Source organism: Pogona vitticeps, chromosome 13 (genome assembly GCF_051106095.1).
Source record: "Pogona vitticeps strain Pit_001003342236 chromosome 13, PviZW2.1, whole genome shotgun sequence".
Lineage (NCBI taxonomy): Eukaryota > Metazoa > Chordata > Lepidosauria > Squamata > Agamidae > Pogona > Pogona vitticeps.
The window spans coordinates 11,702,497-11,720,381 of NC_135795.1; the positions used below are offsets into that span (position 1 = coordinate 11,702,497).

At 40.5% G+C, this 17,885-nt stretch overlaps 2 protein-coding genes across 5 annotated transcripts in view; both read right to left on the reverse strand.

Moving 5' to 3' along the window:
* Positions 1-6,125, reverse strand: part of OTOA (otoancorin) — a 54,227-nt gene extending 48,102 nt beyond the window's left edge. The window contains exons 1-5 of the mRNA XM_078381522.1: positions 6,005-6,125; positions 5,724-5,752; positions 5,597-5,627; positions 5,471-5,498; positions 2,805-2,892 (exon numbers count right to left, since the gene is read on the reverse strand). Of these exons, the coding sequence (XP_078237648.1) occupies positions 2,805-2,892; positions 5,471-5,498; positions 5,597-5,627; positions 5,724-5,752; positions 6,005-6,086 (258 nt within the window). The 5' untranslated portion in view covers positions 6,087-6,125. The remainder of the gene's footprint in view (positions 1-2,804; positions 2,893-5,470; positions 5,499-5,596; positions 5,628-5,723; positions 5,753-6,004) is intronic.
* Positions 6,126-16,998: 10,873 nt separating this feature from the next.
* The window catches only part of METTL9 (methyltransferase 9, His-X-His N1(pi)-histidine), a 39,574-nt gene continuing 38,687 nt past the window's right edge, over positions 16,999-17,885 (reverse strand). For all 4 annotated transcript variants that reach the window (XM_072982947.2, XM_072982945.2, XM_078381220.1 and 1 more), the window contains one exon: positions 16,999-17,737. In XM_072982947.2, the coding sequence (XP_072839048.2) occupies positions 17,532-17,737 (206 nt within the window). In that variant the 3' untranslated portion in view covers positions 16,999-17,531. The remainder of the gene's footprint in view (positions 17,738-17,885) is intronic.

Consider the following 17,885-nt stretch of genomic DNA (forward strand, 5'->3'; position numbering starts at 1 on the left):
TTGCTCCTGTCCAAATCTGCTGTCTGTGGCTAAGGTTTCCACCACAGCTTCTGAACTCCCCTCTGCTTCCGTCTCTGGCTCATCATTACCCCCCTGAACTGTCCCCGTGGTGGCTTGTGAGCGTGTAATCACTAGCACCCGTTTCACATGTTCAGCCAGGTCATTTCCCACGAGCACGGCTGCTGGCAGAGTCGATGAAATCGCTAGCCGCCAAGCTCCCCTCCAGCCTTGAAAGTTGACAGGTACCTCTGCTACTGGCAGAGAGATTACCTGCCCCTCAATCCCTGCCACCTTCATGCTCTCATTTGGGATTATAAACTCCCTAGGAATAATATCTGGATGGCACAGGGTTACCTGGGAACAAGTGTCCCGCAGCCCCCTATACTGACGATCAAGTATTCCTACGTCCACCCCTGCTGTCTCAAACAACTGAGAATCTGTTTTCACCAGCAAGCAGCGCTTTACCTCCACAAGAGGACCATTTTCCTCAGCCTGATCAGCAGAGGTAGCTGTTCCAGACTGAGTAGCCATGGCAACAGGCTCCCTCAGTGACACTGAGCCTTGCTCTTTCTGGACACAGAACACAGCTTTTGGCTTGGTCCCACTAGCATTCTGAGGCACCATTCCTTTTAGCTGCTTTAATTTCTCACATTCTCAGATTAGATGACCCTTTCCCTGACAGAAATAGCATTTTCTGGTGTATTTTGATTCTCTCTCATCTTGTTTTGGTTTTCCCTCCAAAATCTGAGGTCTTAGTTTCATGTCTGAGGGCTTCCCTTCACCATGGGCCCCTCCCCCTTGCTGGCTTTTCCCTGGTCCCTGAGAGTACTTGCTGTAGGTTTCTTTGGGTTTACCTACAGATTTCCCCTCACCCAAGGGCTTTCTTATTTGGGAAATAAAATCTGCGATCTCTGCGGCTGCTGCCACAGATTTCGGTTTCCTTTCCCTCACCTGGAATTTCAATTCCCCATGCAGGACTGAATAGAACTGTTCCAGTGCTATCAAGTCTTTAAGCTGCTCATAGGTCTCTGTTCCCTCCTGCGATAGCCATTTCTCAAGCAGCCTCACCAATTGGGCCCCCACTTGGGTAAAAGTCTGTTCTGGCTTCTTGGTGAGGGACCTGAATCTTTGTCTCAGCTGCTCTGCATTTATCCCATGTCTGGCAAACACCAGTTTTTTAAACTCTGCAAAATCTTTCATCAGTTCCTCAGGCATCTCGGCATAAACCTCAGCCAGGCTACCACTGATTAAAGATCGCATGATGGTCATCTTCTCAGTTTCCCTCACTGAGAAGTCCACAAACGCTCTTTCCACTAAGGAAAAGAACACCTCAGGACAATCTCCCTTGTGGTACACAGGGAATTTCTTCAGGTCAGCTTTAGACAATTGGCCTCCCTCAGAATCCCTATTATTATTATTGTTCTGGTTCATCAGTTCCAGTTTTCTTAATTCAAACGCCATTTTCTCTCTCTCCATTCTTTCCTCCCTCTCCATTCTCTCTATTTCAAATTGCCGCTGTTTCTCTCTTTCCCTTTCTTCTCTTTCCCTTTCCTCCATTTCAAATTGCCTCATCCTCAGTTCATGCTGTTGGGCTATGAGCAATTTTCTGAGTTCTGGGTTCTGCTCTCCTGTGCTGTCACCTTGCACTGAGCCAAATTCATCCTCAGAACCTTGGTCAATCTGGGGGTCTTTCACTTCACTCATGTCGGCCATCTGGCTTCGAGTCAAGGGCATAATCCCCCCTCAGAACAGGCTGCTTTAAAAGTCAAGCCTCAAAATAAAACGACCACTTTTTTCCTCTTGCCTCAGAACCAGCTCTCCCTAGAGATTGCTGCTGTTCTTCAGCACTAACTTGCAACAGTATCGAGTCAGAGCCTACCCCCCTCTGCTGGGCCTCTCAGCTGGCAAGCTAGCTCACTGTTACTACGCAGTTTTGCCTCAGCTTTTTCCCGCCAAAACTAGGCTGCCTCAGAGCACCTTAATCTAAGTCTCCCCAGTTGGCACGTTCTTCTACTAGCGCACCTCCCCGTGAGGTACACCTAGAAGATTACCTACACGCCTCAGACTGTCCCTGACTAGACCCCCCTTGCTCTGGGCACACTTGCCAAGGCTTTGCTGGACCGCTGGACAACTGGACCAGTCGTATCCCACACGCTGGACACCAATCAATGTGACAAACCCAGACCTACTGGGATATGTCACACAGTTACACTAAGCTGCCACCAACCATTCCCTGTAAGAAGTCACACAGACCAGGGATGGATTTTTAAACAATAAAGAATAAGGTTTATTTTAAATACACACAGGGAAAAATAAACAATCAGGTGAATAGGATAAAGTAACGTGGCTTATTCTCACTCATACATACATACAGTTTGGTTCACACAGAACCCTTAACTTAAAGCACAGACCCTGAACCTATCAGTTCTGGCTAACCAACAGACACCTGAACCTATCAGGTTGGTACTCTGACACACAGTAGTACCCTGTCTGACACACAGACTTCCACAACAGCTTCTTCTTCCCAGCTGCTGCTTCGTCACATCCCAGCGTCTCTCAGCATCTCTCTCTCACCACACAGGCATCACATATATATATACAGTACAGCCCCTCCTCCTGATGTCCCGCCTTCCACTCCCCATAGGATGGAACTTTCCCTCCAAACCCATGACAGACAGGTAACATCAGTGCTGTATGTAACAACAGCTACACCAGAGAAGAACCATCAGACTTCACTCCTAAATATTCTTAACATTCTTTCTTAGTTTTATTGAAATTATTGCAGGACATCAATATATACAAACCTGTAAATTAGCAGAAGTAATTACAATATTCTGAGCATGGACATATGCACGGATTTTGTTAAGCAGATCCGCTGTCCACATGTTAGTACTGTAAAAAGAAGTAAGAAGTAAAAAGAAGCATATTCAATAAGTTAAAATACACTGATAGGATACTATAATAAGTCCATGCTGCTACTTATACAGCAATATGGCTTTTATTAGTAGGTACTACTTACCTTTGGGAAGTTTAAGATTTATTGAACAGTCTTGTAGTGAGTCTGTATTGGCTAGTGCCTGTACCATCTCATGGTGCTTCTTCATATTCATGTACTTTGAAAATAAAGTTTAATCACCAGCAAGAAAATAGTTTCTTCGCACAGGATCCCACTGTATCAGGCACCTAAGTTGCTAATTTGTAATCAGAGGCTATGTACACCTGTGCTGTACTAAAGCAGCATTTGATTGTTTTGTTCATTCACACACAAAAGTGTGATTACCTAAGTTCTGTTCTCACCTCACCAAAGTATCCTCCATTTGTCATGATGGGTTGTAAGCAGAGGTGAATATTTTGATTTCTTGGCCTACAAACCTCATAATTCACCATTCTGAGAGGTCTGCTTGGTAGACAGATTCCTAAATTTAACTCACGTGGGGAAAAAGGACCAACTAGAAAGATTGGAGGCTCCACCCAAACCTCCTGTTACTGTCATAGGAGTAGTAACAACCTGGGAGTATTATGTCTGAAGAGGAAGTTAAGCACAGCTAGACGTAGTTGAACCTCAGAAGCTTCTATTTGAGGCCTTTCTCCTGGGTGAACCCAATTTAGATGTCTGTCTGTTAAGTAGAATTCCCAGAATGGGGAATTATGGGATTTGTAGTTTAAGAAATTAAAAAAAAATCCTATTCTGAGTTGTGATTGTTTAGAAGATTTGATGCTGGAATCATTAAGGCATAGCATTTTGTCTAGCTGCAAGGCTTGGAAGAGGTCCCTTTTGGACTACAGCTCCCAGAATTCCCTAGCATCACCAACTAGCTATTCTGGCTAGAGGAGGAATATAACTTATAGTTCCAAAAAAGAACATTTTGAAGCTCTGGTAGAATGTAATGCATACAATGTCTCTAATGTTTCTTTCAGGCAAAAACCACACTATGTGCTTCCCCATTTCTTGTCCCCATGGACAGAGTGGTAAAAAATTGGAATATTTTGCTTCAGTTTTACATTAACTATGATTTAGCATATCATCTGAAGTCTGATCTTTACAATTCCTAGCTGAAACAAGCAAAGTTCTTGAACTATAGTCTGAAATGTACTTTTAAAAAAACTAACCATAGACATTTGTCCAATGTTTGTCCAGATTTAGATAATATAGCAAGCTTCTGTTAATCTGAAACAGAACCAAAAGTTTCCAAATTTCTTATGGTCATGTTGGAGGGCAAGGCGCTTGACACTGGTTACAGCTCATTTTCATCGTTTTCACACATTGGCTGGCATGGATATAATAGTAACACTGTGCCAGTCAAAAGATATCCTGCTAATGGCACCTTTTGCTTTTCCTGGGTAGCAGCTTGTTACAATTAATTATGGTTCAAAGGGTTGCAGAATACATGTTCTGTAGGCAAAACAAAGCAAGGAGTGGCTGGGTCCGTCTTCCATGAAACCACAGCTTGGAAAGTTACATTTCAAAAGTAATTAGCTGCAGAGTCAAACTAAATATTACAGAGAGCATGTTCTTAGGCAAGTGAATTCCTTAAATGTTGAAAATGTCTGATTGTTATAGCGGGGATACAATTTAAACAGTTATTTGCTCATTTTACAAAATGAACAAAGTGTTACTTTTAATTTTAAAAAATGTAATGTTTACAAACCACTGGCCTATGGTACACAGTGCACTGTCCTCCCGTCTATTTTGTCCTTGCTTTAATATTCACAATTTTAAGTTCTGCATTTAGTGTGCATGTTGTTGGAATGTTTGCAACTCACATGCTGCCTCTAGTAGGTGTGGTTTGGAGGCAGGCGTGACTGTCAATCTATCCAGCATTAACCAATAGTTCCCTCCTGCCTCTGATCTCAAAGAGAGCCCTCCCTTTCTGCTGAGTGCTGCTTTTTTTCCCTCTCTTGAGTCTGTTGAGGTCTGTTGCTCAAAGCAGTAATGTCTGTCAATTTGCTGTTGATCTGTAAGTAAATGAAACTTTCTACATTCTTTCTATTGCTAATGATGGAATAGAAAGCCACCTAGAGTGGTCGTTTGACCAGATAGGTGGGAAATAAATAAATAATGTCTCAGAGTGAATTATTGTGACTATAAATGCCAGTTAATGAGAAAAGGAGTGAACTAATCTGGGAAACTTTAAGCTATTCTGCTCTGTGAATCCCTGTATTTCTGCTACCTAGCTAGGGGAATTTAATCAAAAAATGCAAAACTACTGGAAACTCAGCATTGTCTCCTCCACTTTCTCTCCCAGTATCTGATGGGATGCAACTGTTGAAATGCTCATGAAGTGGCTAGTCATTGTTATAGTCCACAAACCTTGGGCCTTAGGTATTAAGAGACCATACTTTACACGTCCCCTCCAATGGTATTTGCAAGTAGGGATTTGAAATTGGATCTCCTGAATCTTAGTCATCCACTTCATCTACTACATCACATAATTATAATGCCCAGGAAGGGGCTTTAATAATAAGTTACCTTTGATAATGAAGTATATCAAGGAGAGCTAAAGAAGAGAGACGTATAAGAAATGTTAACATAGTCACATACAGTAAATATCACATAAAGATAATAATAATAAATAGAAAATTAGTGCACATTTACCACTGAGATAATTCCCAGCTATGACTTCTTCCTGAAAAAGGAAAAATAAGTGCATGCAGTAACATTTTCACACAGAGAGATATGGAATATTGCTAAAATAATCAAATACTTTAAAAAAAATACTGACCACAGTTCTTTGTATCTGTGAAGAGAGGTCTGGGGAAAAAGTTATTAAAAAGGTGAATAGCAATTATAAACACAGACACTGCCTCCACCTAAGTAAGAATGCATGTTCTCTATTGTTTTTGCTACGAGCCAAATATTATGATGTCCAAAAGCTGGTTATAATCTTGACAGGAAATCTGCTATTTTATTTTCCTACATACTGCCAAATTGCCCGACAGCATCTTTGGGGTTCCTAATAATCAAACTGTGTTTTTCTGTTCCACAGAAAACATTTCATCTTACCTTGACTAATATTCTGATAACTCTCAGCCTCTGCATGATTCAGTAAAATCAGCAAGAAAAATGTCCATAGGTGTGGAAGCATTGTTTCTACCGTTGTTTGCTACAGTCCAGACAGTCACATTAATAAAGAAACAGAACAAGAAAGAGTTTACACAGTCAGAATTTAAACACATAATACTTGCACAGTTTGCTAATGTGTAGTTTTTTTGTTAATTTTTTTTCAGTGTTATTTTATAGTAAAAATTTAAGACCCTAGATAAACACAGTCTTTCTGCTTCCCATTAAAACATGGTAATAATGGTGGCTGGATTCATTAATCGTTTCTTTTAACTGCTCCATTAATTTAAATTGGCTGTTTTATAACCATTTAGAGGCTAGAAACAGATTTTAGCTTTCTTTTCCCCCACCATTTTATATCTTTAAGGCTTTAATCTTTTATGTCAGTTACAGAGAGAGAAGTTGATGAGAAAAAATATTTGGTGTTTCTCAGCTTCAGGGTAGAGGGGAGAAACTCGTGGCTAATATTATTTATTTATTGGTTTTATGAATTAAATTTCTGCCAATAAAGGGTACGCAAGGCTAACTTAGCAACCGGAGCAACATCAAACCAAAACCAATAACATGAAAACACAGAAGAGCAATTAAAAGCACATCCTTTAAAAGAAACATCAGCAGGTTGCCAAAAATCTGCTTTTTCTGCCAGCAGAAAGCCAACAGAGGGGAAGTAAACCCAGTTTTCCTTGGGTGGGACTTGCAGAGTCTGGGAGCAGATGCCCTGCTGTTCGGCTTGCTCTGTGGATGGGCTGGTTCGCTCCTTTTTCAGACAACCACACAATATAAGTGCCAGTGTGAACCAGACCATCCCACCATAATTCCTACCTGCACCTTTTTAGGTTCCTGTCAGGGGCTGTTCTTCTGTAGGTGTGGGGAAGATCAGTGTGTTTTGGTTCGTTTCCAGCATCTGCCATCAATGGGACTGAACCAAAAGCAGATGGCTTGCTGTCAATTTCCCATCTGCTTTCAGTTTCCCAATATCATTAAGTGGCTTAAGCAGATAGAATAGCCACTTATTGGTACTGGGAAATTAAAAACTTCCTCTGCTCCTCTAGAAGGGGAGAGGGAGGAGGCAAAGCATTTCAAACTCAACTAATTCATTTGCCATAGAGTGTTCAACAGGAATAACATTATGACATATTTGTTAATTTATGACCACAATGAAATGGCTACTTTAAATAGAGTTCTCAGGACTCTGTTAAGCAGACTGATAAAATAGGAATAAAAATTAGTAAAATAATTAACATATTAAAAACAGTCCAGTGTCCCCTGAGATTGTAAGGGAGAAGGAAGGCATGCCTTCGCACATAAAGCCCTATAGGGTGGGCAGCACAACCAACAGAGTAGGGTCTGAAGTGTGAGGCAACCTCATATGATGGCTGCAGTTCCGTGGCAAACCTGTGCAGGGAAGCAGAAAGAGAGTTTGTCACACATGATAATTCCAGTCTCAAACTAGATCTACTATGTCTTTTATCAAGAACCATATGACTGCCAGTTACAAAGGTTGAGGAAAAGTTAATTTTCTCACCTTTGCTCTGAGGAGGGTGGGAGGAGAGGTCAGAGGATAAAGGAACTACCTAAAGTGTTGAAAGTGATAAAGTACTGAAAGCTGCCCAGGGCTTTACTGAGGCCTTTGGAGAGTCTGTTCATGACATAGCCATAAGCAGAGATGCACTCTGTCATTGGTGAGGAGGCAGGCAGAAATGGGATGGCTAGGGGTATCCAGAATCTGAGTGGGGCTGGTGCTTCACTCACAGATGGGTTGCTAAAAGCAGTTTTACTATTTCCCCCCAAAAAAGAGCTTGCACTTGGTTCAAAAACAGTGAGGTGGAGCATAAAAACACTGTTAACAATAGTGTGATTGAAGATTACAAGCATCTGATCTTGGGAAACAGCTTGGTTTATTAAACCCATCTATCCTCACTGCTTTGAAAAGCTGCCTTCACTCCTCTTTCAGCTACTCTGCAGGGAATTCTCCGGGCAGAAGTATCTAGTTTCCCAAACAATGAACTTGGTTGTGTTTGTTTCTCCCGTTGCCCTATTAATTTTACAGTAAGGTTTGCAATTACACAGCATAGCTTAGCAAATCCAATCCTTCACTGGCTCTGCTGGCCCTGATTTGTGTCGCACTCTTCTGCAAGTTTCCTTCGAAACAAATTCCATTGAGTTCAGTGAGTTTCATAATTCCAAGCAATTATACACATTGAGTGGCAGCCTTCATCATCCAGTCATGTTTACATCTCACACAGGCTCTTTCTTCCTTTCTTTTTAAAATCACTTTTCTCCATAATCATCAAGGAGCTTAAGTAAATCGGGCTGGAATATGAATCTTTTTTTGAGCCAAATGAGATACAACAGTGCTCAAGCATTTAGTTGCTGACTGAACAGGGCTTTTTTAAATGTAAAAAAAAAATTAGTAAATACCAGGTGCACAAAGGCCTTGGTATGATTCAGGGTAGTTTTTAACATTTTCTTCCTGTTCCAGTTCTTGTACGGATCCCCCTCATCTCTTATCCTGCAATTTACATCAAAAAGGAAACCCTCACTGAGACTTCAGTGGGAGAAACATGAGTCAGTGTCTCTTAATTCAGAAGCCACAAAGCAACAGTTTACAATGACTTCACTGAAGAGAAGCAGAATTACAATCCATCCACGCTTTGGTACATAAGATTCTTTTCAAGATGGTACCTAAAGCCAGAACTCAGAAAAGTTATACAACTCCCAGAATCCTTAGTTGAGCAGAAGCCCCTGTTGGCATAGGAACTGCAGTCCCTAAAATGTAGTATTTCCAAGCATTGGTCAAAGAAATCAGTGAAGGGTCAGGCCATTTTTGGGAGGAACAGAGAAGCATTCCACAAAACAATGTTTCCACAAACCGTCCTGCTAACTCTTGGTGCTCACCAAAGAGGAGGCACCTGGAACAGCTTTACTGAAAATGGACTTAGTCAGGAGGTCTGTGGGGTAAATACAACTTAGGGTGTGATGGGACAGCAAGAAAATATTGTGTCTGATTGTGCGGGAAAAAGCTGCTTCTTGCTTAAACAACCCTTCCATCCGTGGAGTAACTGTTCCAGCCTGCCTAAAAAAAATAATAAAAAATAAAAACTCTGGCGTTGTGTAAGTTGTAGATATAAAAAAATCGCTCCAGCTTGGGCATGCAAGCAGGATGGACTGATCTGTGTTGTGTGATTGCCAAAAAACGGTTCATACCAGACCATGCCACGAGTGGTCCAAAATGTGAGCTATTTTTCCATCTGATTGCACCCTTCCTCACAAAGCAGGCTTTAAAAACACACACACACAAGCGTTTGCAACACAAAGGGCAAGAATCATGTTTGTTTTGTTTTAAACCTGTATTCTACATGCACTAACAAATGTTGAACTTTTTCCAAATCACAGAACACAGAGAGCTTCTTAGATACTTCTCTCTCTCTCTCTCTCTCTCTCTCACACACACACACACACACACACACACACACACACACACACACACACAGAGAGAGAGAGAGAGAGAGAGAGAGAGAGAGAGAGAGAGAGAGAGAGATCATTTTAAGAAGAATGAGAAAAAGAGAGGAAAGCAATACTGCATACTACAATCTCCCTTGTATTCAGGCCTATAAAGTTTCCTTTCAGCCATGTTTTTGACAGCAGATCACTATAGTGAGTCACAATTAGGGTAGGCTTATTAAATCACAGTGCAGCTTTGATGAGCCAACACTTAAGTAATTTCCACTGATTCAATAGACCTACTCTATTTGCAACACTACTGGATTTCAGCCACTTAAAAAATAGGGTCAGGGAGATTTTTCTTAATCATCTAGGAAGAGTACTGCTTATAGAATTAGCATCTGTAAGATAATTCCTTCTTTCAAATTAAAAACTGACCATTAAACCAAGTGATCTAGACGCTCCCTGAGGAAGCTATTCTAAACCAGCACATTGTTCACTACTCTTTTATTACATCTTTATCACCAAGGCACTGAAGGGAGGGTGGGGGCTCAGTCCACTGACAAGTGGTCCTCAGGATTCCTCAATGGAATGAATGGGGTGAAGCACTATGTATCCCTTTTCCTGCACTGGGAATAGTGCAGGAGACCTTCTCGATGGACTGCGTGCTATATCTCAAAGGCTACCTAACTGATGCCTTTAATGACATCCAACGTCTGCCATATGAGGTGGCTGCCTGAGTTTGTTTGACCAGTGCCAGCTCCAAGCACTGTGCTGTCTGAGGCATAGCAACGAAGATCCTTTCTTGAAAGCAAGGTGTGCACAGCCTGGTCAAGTTATTTTGATGCTGAGGCTGAAAATCCCTACTAGCACATCTCCCCTGCCTGGCAATAAAAACTAGATAGATAGATAGATAGATAGATAGATAGATAGATAGATAGATAGATAGATAGATAGATAGATAGATAGATAGATAGACAGACAGACAGACAGACAGACAGACAGACAGACAGACGGATAGATAGATAGGATAGATAACTTGCTTTAAGTGGCTGCTTCATTGTTCCTTTTTCTAGGGTCATTCATGGTGGTTTGTTAATGACTTTAAAAGCTGAGATGTGAATTCCATATTGTTAGAGCAAAAGTGTGCAACTTCCGTAAGCTGGTGGTCTCCAGGTGTGCTCAACTACAATCCCCATCATCCCCAGCCAATAGGGTTGGAATGATGAGAGTTGTACACAAACAATTTAGAATACCAGGCTGGGTAAAGCTGCTGTTTTATAACATAATTTTCACACTGAGTACTAAGGGGAAAGTGTCAACAAGCATGGAAGGAATAACGTAACTTATTCTCTAGTCGTTGGAAGTGCCTATAGTAATGAAGAGAAGAAATTAAACAAAAATTTATTTGCAAAAGAGAACCTTAACACTGAGAAATCTGTTGTCTCTTGCTTTACATATGACTAGTTTCCTTTTTTATCTCAAATATATCAAATTAAAACTTGTGCTTGCATTCTGAAGTTTTAATGCACTGCAGTCATCCCCAGAAAACGTTTCTTAGGTCCCCTGTATCTGTAATCTCATCTCTCCCCCTTCTTTTATTACCAGGGTACCTGACAATGCAAATAAATTAAGGTAATAACTTAATGATTTTTAATTTATGGCACATTTGGAGAGAAATTTGATGCTAAATAGGTTGGAAAAACCCTTCCTATTTATTACCAAATTGCTGAATAAAAATTGAAATGAGATGCTGGTGGCAAGGAAAACCTGAGGAGTTCAATCTCAGAAAGGGGAAAAAAAATTTTTTGATACTTTTGACTAAAAGCAAAGTATCTGAAACATACTAAACTCCATAGTAAGGTGCTAGATGTTATATATAAGTGCATACATATCTTCCACAAGAAGGAATCATTTCCCTAATATCTGATTTTACAAAAAGTGAGAATGGTTATTGCCCTATTTAAAGTTACCTTTGGGAAGGCAGGAAATGAGAACAGACCTTAAAAGTGGGACTCACCTTATGCATGAAGAATCTGTGAAGTAGGTACATGTCTGAGGATCGCAAGGGAGTTATTCCAGTCAGCTCCACAGCGGGCCAAAGCGATTTACTTTCTCCAAGAGCAGATTAGTACAAAAGACCAATTCTCCAAGTTGGAAGGTGAATGCGTGTGCGTGTTGTGGGGAGATGGCTAGGAAAGAAAGGTGAAGGGAATCTGGAATGTAGAGGGTGAGAAGCAAGTGTAGAAAGGCTGCAGAAAAGCGATCAAGAGAGTAGGAAACAATCTGAAGGAGAGAAGAGCAGGCATGGAAAGCTAACGGATGACTTGAGTAAATGGAGACTCTCCCGAATCACATCCGAATCAGATGCTCTGGTTGCCTTACGCCTGTTGCTCTGATTCGTTCCACTCCCAGGTCAAGTAGTTGAACTACTTTATTTGGGAATCAAGTAGTTCCCAAATAAAGGTAGGAAGATGGCCCTATAAACCAGAGGCAAAAATTCTCCAGCAATATTTTGAGACATCTAAGATAATGATAACCCGGATAGTTTACAAATTAAAATTAAGAGCCTTCGTAGAGGGAGGTTAATGACCCGAATGCCCGATCATGTTGCGACCTCCAGCGCCGAGCTGTTTAGTTCTACATGGTGTCAGATGACTGTCTTTAACTTAAATGATTGATTTGCAGGATTATTATTTGGAAAGGCAGCTAATTTGGGGTATGATTAAAGGATAGCAAATTGTTAAGTTTGGTTTTTTAAAAATCCTATTATTGCATATTTATATTCATCGAAAAAGGAAAGGTTCTGGTGAGATTCTGTGGTTCAGGGGGGCCAAAATAATTGGTTATCTTTGGTGTACAGTACTATGCACCCTCAATGGTGATGGTGACAGGTTACCCTTTTTTGATCCAAATAAGGAAGTTAAATATGTTGGGCTGTCCCTGTTATTGAACAAATGTCATTGTGTTTGCTTTTGTACATCACTCTTGAGATATAAGAGAGTGCACTATAAAGAAATAAACAGGAAAATGTTTCCATTGTTGAACATTCTTTTATTTATTTATTTATTTATTTATTGGCTTAAAAATGAGAGATGGCCAATTGCGGAGATCAGAAGGCTTGGGGGCTTGGAAGGACACATTCAGTTCTGTAAAACCTCCACCCTACCCTGGATGTTGTTTCTTACAATAAAAAATAAAAATAAAAAAACTGGGGGGAAAAAGCCCCATGCTTTACATTTTTTTTAAAAAAAAGATGGGTTTACGGGGGAGGTGTCTCAAAACATGGCAAAACTGACCCCATGAGTGTTAGCACTGATTTATTGTTCTATATATAAAATATTTAATATTTTTTTTAAAAAATATTTGTATACTTAACTGTTTTCAGCTTTTAAATATTGCATTTTAATGAAGTAAGTCACCTCGGGTTCATTTGGAGGAGGAGAAAGGAGGGGTAAAAATATTTGTGTGTGTGTGTGTGTGTGTGTGTGTGTGTGTGTGTGTGTGTGTGTGTGTGTGTGTGTGTGTGTGTGTGTGTGTGTGTGTGTGTGTGTGTGTGTGTGTGAGAGAGAGAGAGAGAGAGAGAGAGAGAGAGAGAGAGAGAGAGAGAGAGAGAGAGAGAGAGAGAGAGAGAGAGAGAGAGATGAGGAAGCCTGGTAGGGTTCATGGGCCCTTTTGCAGCCTGAGGTGAAGAACCAGACGTTTGCCACCCCAATTTTCTACTTAGAAGCTGACTGGACTTTAACTCCATATTAGTCACAGGACTTTGCCTCAGAACAGCACAGAATTTGGAAGTACAGTAATGAGTTATAGCCGATGTAAGTTAAACCCATATATTCTAATTAATTTTAAAGGTTACTTTCGAACAGCATATATTTTGTTTTCTCCACTCAAGAAATGCATAAGCCATTTGGAGGAATCTTTTACAGCCTTCAACTTTAAGACTGCTTCACCCTATTATTAGCAGCTGGAAGCACCAGCTTCCAAGACGTCCCAAAAGTTAGAAATTCCTGCCTGCCTTTTCTCCTCAGAGGGATCCTGATCTCCCATAGGAGGGCACGTTGTCTTGGCAACAGACCCGCCTACCGACCGCATTCTAGTCATGAAGCTTGATCCACACTGCCACCTAGTGACAAGAAAGTGTCGTGACGGTGACCAAAACATGTCTGCAGAACAAGAGGGTTTCCTTCCCCGACCTCTATCCTTGAGAACAATTGAGTTTATAGAGAAAAGAGAAGACTTACCAGGGAGCAAGATCTATAGAAACAAGAGGATTTACTTTTGCATAACCATGCACAGCATTAGTCCATCCATTTCCTTTTCATGGGAACACACTGAGGAATTACGCAACAAAGCCAAAGATTGGGGGTTCAATTCCCCACCGTGCCTCCTTGAGAGAGCTCTCTATATAGCATCCCTTCCAGCCCTGCCGTTCTAAGATGATTATGATGATGATGATATTATCATCATCATCATCATCATCATCATCATCATCATCATCATCATCATCATCATAATCTGCTTGCTTAGAGATGTATGAAGGAATAGCACTTGGAAGCACAAGACGAGACCTTACACAGGCTCGAGAGCAAAGATCCAATCCAATACGATACAATAAAATAAAATACTTGGCTAAATTGGTTAGCATTTCATGTAGGAACCATTAAATCTGACCACTCTGAGGACAGCGCCCTCACTAAGGAAATATTCAACTTCTGTGTTGGAACCAATGGAACTACGTACATTCCTCTCTTCATGTTTGTCCTAGTGAGTTTTGATAGTACTAATAGTAGAGTTCAGGAGGGGCAGAATGGAATACGGGTTTGGTTTTGCCTTTATGGTCTTTTCGCTTCTGAGTGGGCATGCAACCCACTGTACCCGCCGTGTCTCTTCACCCATCTATTTGGGTATTCATGTTTCAAATTATCCTGGGGGAAAGCCCAAATGTTGGCAACTGCATTTGATAGACATGTAGGTCAATATATTTCACTACAAATAATAAAACCAAAGAATAAAATAAAGTAAAATAGAGTAAAACAAGAACATGCACCAAATTTGTACTTCATTTTCAAAAGGGTATTAAAACCTGCATTATTTGTCAGTCTATTTATGATTACATTTGTCACTTTTGATCATTCCTTATGGAAAAGGAATGAAGTGAAATTTTCAGCTGCGGCCAGATTCAGCTGGGGCATATTAAGAACAGATGTATTAGGGACAAGTTGTGCTTGTCTAATTTCAACAGCCTAAATATGGATGAACACACAAGAGAATCAAAGACTTTTCAGAGCTGAGCACTCTTGAGCCTTTGGATGAATCTTAGTAAAATAAAATCTGGAAGAAAGTGCAACTATGTTTTTAATATCTCAAGTTCCTCCTGGGAAAATAACGAGGATTTATGCAGCATCGCAAGGCAATTCCTCTTCAAGGGAGGGCCATAAGGGAATCCACTGGGTCACTGCTGAATATCTCCAACTTCAGAAGCAATTAAAAATATGTATACAAATACCTATAGGAGGAACAATGACCAAATACTGTTTCAACCTACTATTAGAGTGGAAGTGGAAGTCAAAAAGGCAACCCTGGCAGATGTTAATCGGTGCCTCACTCTTTCACTCAAACAGAACTTTCTGGCACTTAGTGACAAAGCAATTAGCGCTCTTTCTCAATTTGCTGGCTAGTTAGGTAGCTGTATTCCACTGAAAGTCTGGGTGGAACATTTTCAGGCCATATAGTGATCTGCTAAACTTCCCTACGCTGGAAAAAGCAGGATCTCATCGGTCTCCAGTACCACAAAATGAAGTTAAATAACTTAATATCACAGTTGCTCATATAGTAATTCCTAGACTGTGTGGCCTGACTATTTGAAGGTACTTTCTGTGCCTTCACCTGCTTTACAAGAAAGGGCCGTAATTCAGTGTGTAGGGTGTCCATGCTGTGAAGATAGCGTCAAATTCCATCCTCAGTATCTCCAGACTGCTGGCAAAATGCTCAGCCTGAGCAGTTCAGGGCAGTGTTATAATGGTGAATTTTGAAACGCAGGCTGTCATCATGACATAGCTACGCCCCCCAAAACAATCCAAAACTACAGAGACAACAAACCATTGTTTTTTCTTCTTCTACCAAGAAGTGAGCCTTAACTGTATATTCAAGATGAAGATGACACACCAGGAACCTTCCTTTAGGACTGGTGTTGACACAACGGCTGAAATCCTGCTGCTTGTTGTTGCCATTTCATGCTGTCGAACCACCTTTGATGTATAATGACCATATGAATGAACAATCTTCAAAATGTCCTGTCCGCAATAGACCTGGACAGCTCTTATAAACTCAACTCTCCAGCTTCCTTTAGGGAGTCAATTCAGCTCGCATCCCTGCTGCTTTCAACTTTTTCTAGCATCGTTGTCTTGTCCAGCACGTCCTGCCTTCTCATATTGAGCCCAAAGTATGAGAGCCTCAGTTTCATAATTTTTTCTTCCAGGCTTGATTTGATGTAGGACCTATTTTCTGGAGGTCCAGGGCCTCTGCAACTCTTTTACAACACCAATTTCAAATGAATATTTTTTTCCCTATCAGCTTTCTTCACTGGCCAGTTTTATTTATTTATTTATTTGATTTATACCCTGCCCATCTGGCCTAAAAGGCCACTCTAGGCGGCTTATATAATATTTTTACACCTTACATAATAGTCAGGAATACAATAATGTGGATGATCGTGGCCTTGGTCTCCAGTGACACGTCCTTATACTTTATGATCCGTTCTAGTTCCTTCCTTGCTGCCCTTCCACATCTGTCTTCTTCTGATTTCTTGGCTGCGGTCTCCATCAACATTGACGCATCAACTAAGGTATCAAAAACTTTGAATAATTTCAACTTCTTCATTGTCAGCATTAATGTTGTGTCATTCTTCTGTAGTCATGCTTTTTCCTTAGCAAAGGAAAATACATAATTTTCAGTCTGTTTTTAGCCAACAAAAATTTTTAAAAATCCCTTCTGTAATTCTTAGGGAGGGGAGCATGGACATGTACCAAGCCAGAATGTACATGCACCCCAAAGAATTGTAACAGGGACTTTTTATTTTGTTGGTTGGAATGAACTGAAAATTACGAATTTTCTTAAACTAAAGAGCAGGATATTTGCCAATATATTCTTGCTTCAAAAATTTATCTTCCACTCCAAGCCACTGCCAGGAGTGCAGCTAAGACCGGAAGAATCAGGGAAACATAAGGATGATATTGGATGCTGTTATTCCAGCTATTAAAAAAAAAAGACTAGCGCTCCAACCTCTCAATGCAATGATGGGTTAAGCATATCAACTGATTTATTTGCTACAAGGCAACTTTGTAGTGTTTTTGTGCAAATCACCATTCCCCAAATGGACTACAACTCCCAGAATCCCTCTGCCAGCATGAGAATTTTAGTCCACAAAGTAGCTTTTGCAAATGTAGGAAAGAAGACTCCAATGGAACACAATGGAACATTAGATACAACAGTCATCTCAAAAAAAGTTTTATTAGCATGATTAAAAACATGTGCTGAAGACCAACAAATAACTTCATAAACATGGAAGAAAATCTATCCCAACAGCTGATCACGTTTTGTACTGAATGGACAGCCTTATTGCCAGTATTTTCTTCTGGTGTCCTTGAGGAGGGAAAAAACCCGTTATACTGCATCAATTTGCACAGTGTCCTGGCTATTGCTGGATGGTATGCCCTATCATGGTGAGATAGAAAAATATCTTCAATTCACTGTTTGGATTGTGGGTGTCTCATGGGGGTTAGATGTCATCAATGGAAGAGGTCACTTTAAAAAAGATGTCCTTTAAAAAAATCTACAAAGAAATTAGTATTTTGACCTTTAGACATTATAAATGATGTCAATTTAGAATGGATAACCACAAGTTTTTCCTCCCTTCCTGTAATTAATAATAATAATAATAATAAACCCCACAAAAATAATAATAAAAAATTATCAAAACGCTTCATTCACAGGCTGCTTCTTGGGTTTGACTCAGAAGACACATTTACACTGGTTTGAGGACGAAGACAGCATCATCTAAGACATAGTAGTCATTATACATATCACCTTCACATAAGTATGGCAGTCTAGTGAACGCTTCTATGGCAAATCCAGCTTTCCTGAAAACCTCTGGCAGACTGTTCACTTGTTCCTCCCATGTTTGTCCTTTGATTTCCAAAACTTCTGAAGGTTTGTCCCACTTGCCACCTACTGAGAGAGCAGATGGGTTCTGTTAGCCATTTGTCCTTATTTAATGACACACATTTAATCCACCTTTTGGCTTAAAAGGGTTTAAGATGTGGATTGCTAGCCTAATGAAAAAGACAAAATAGAGTAAGAATAAATCAAATGGGGAGCA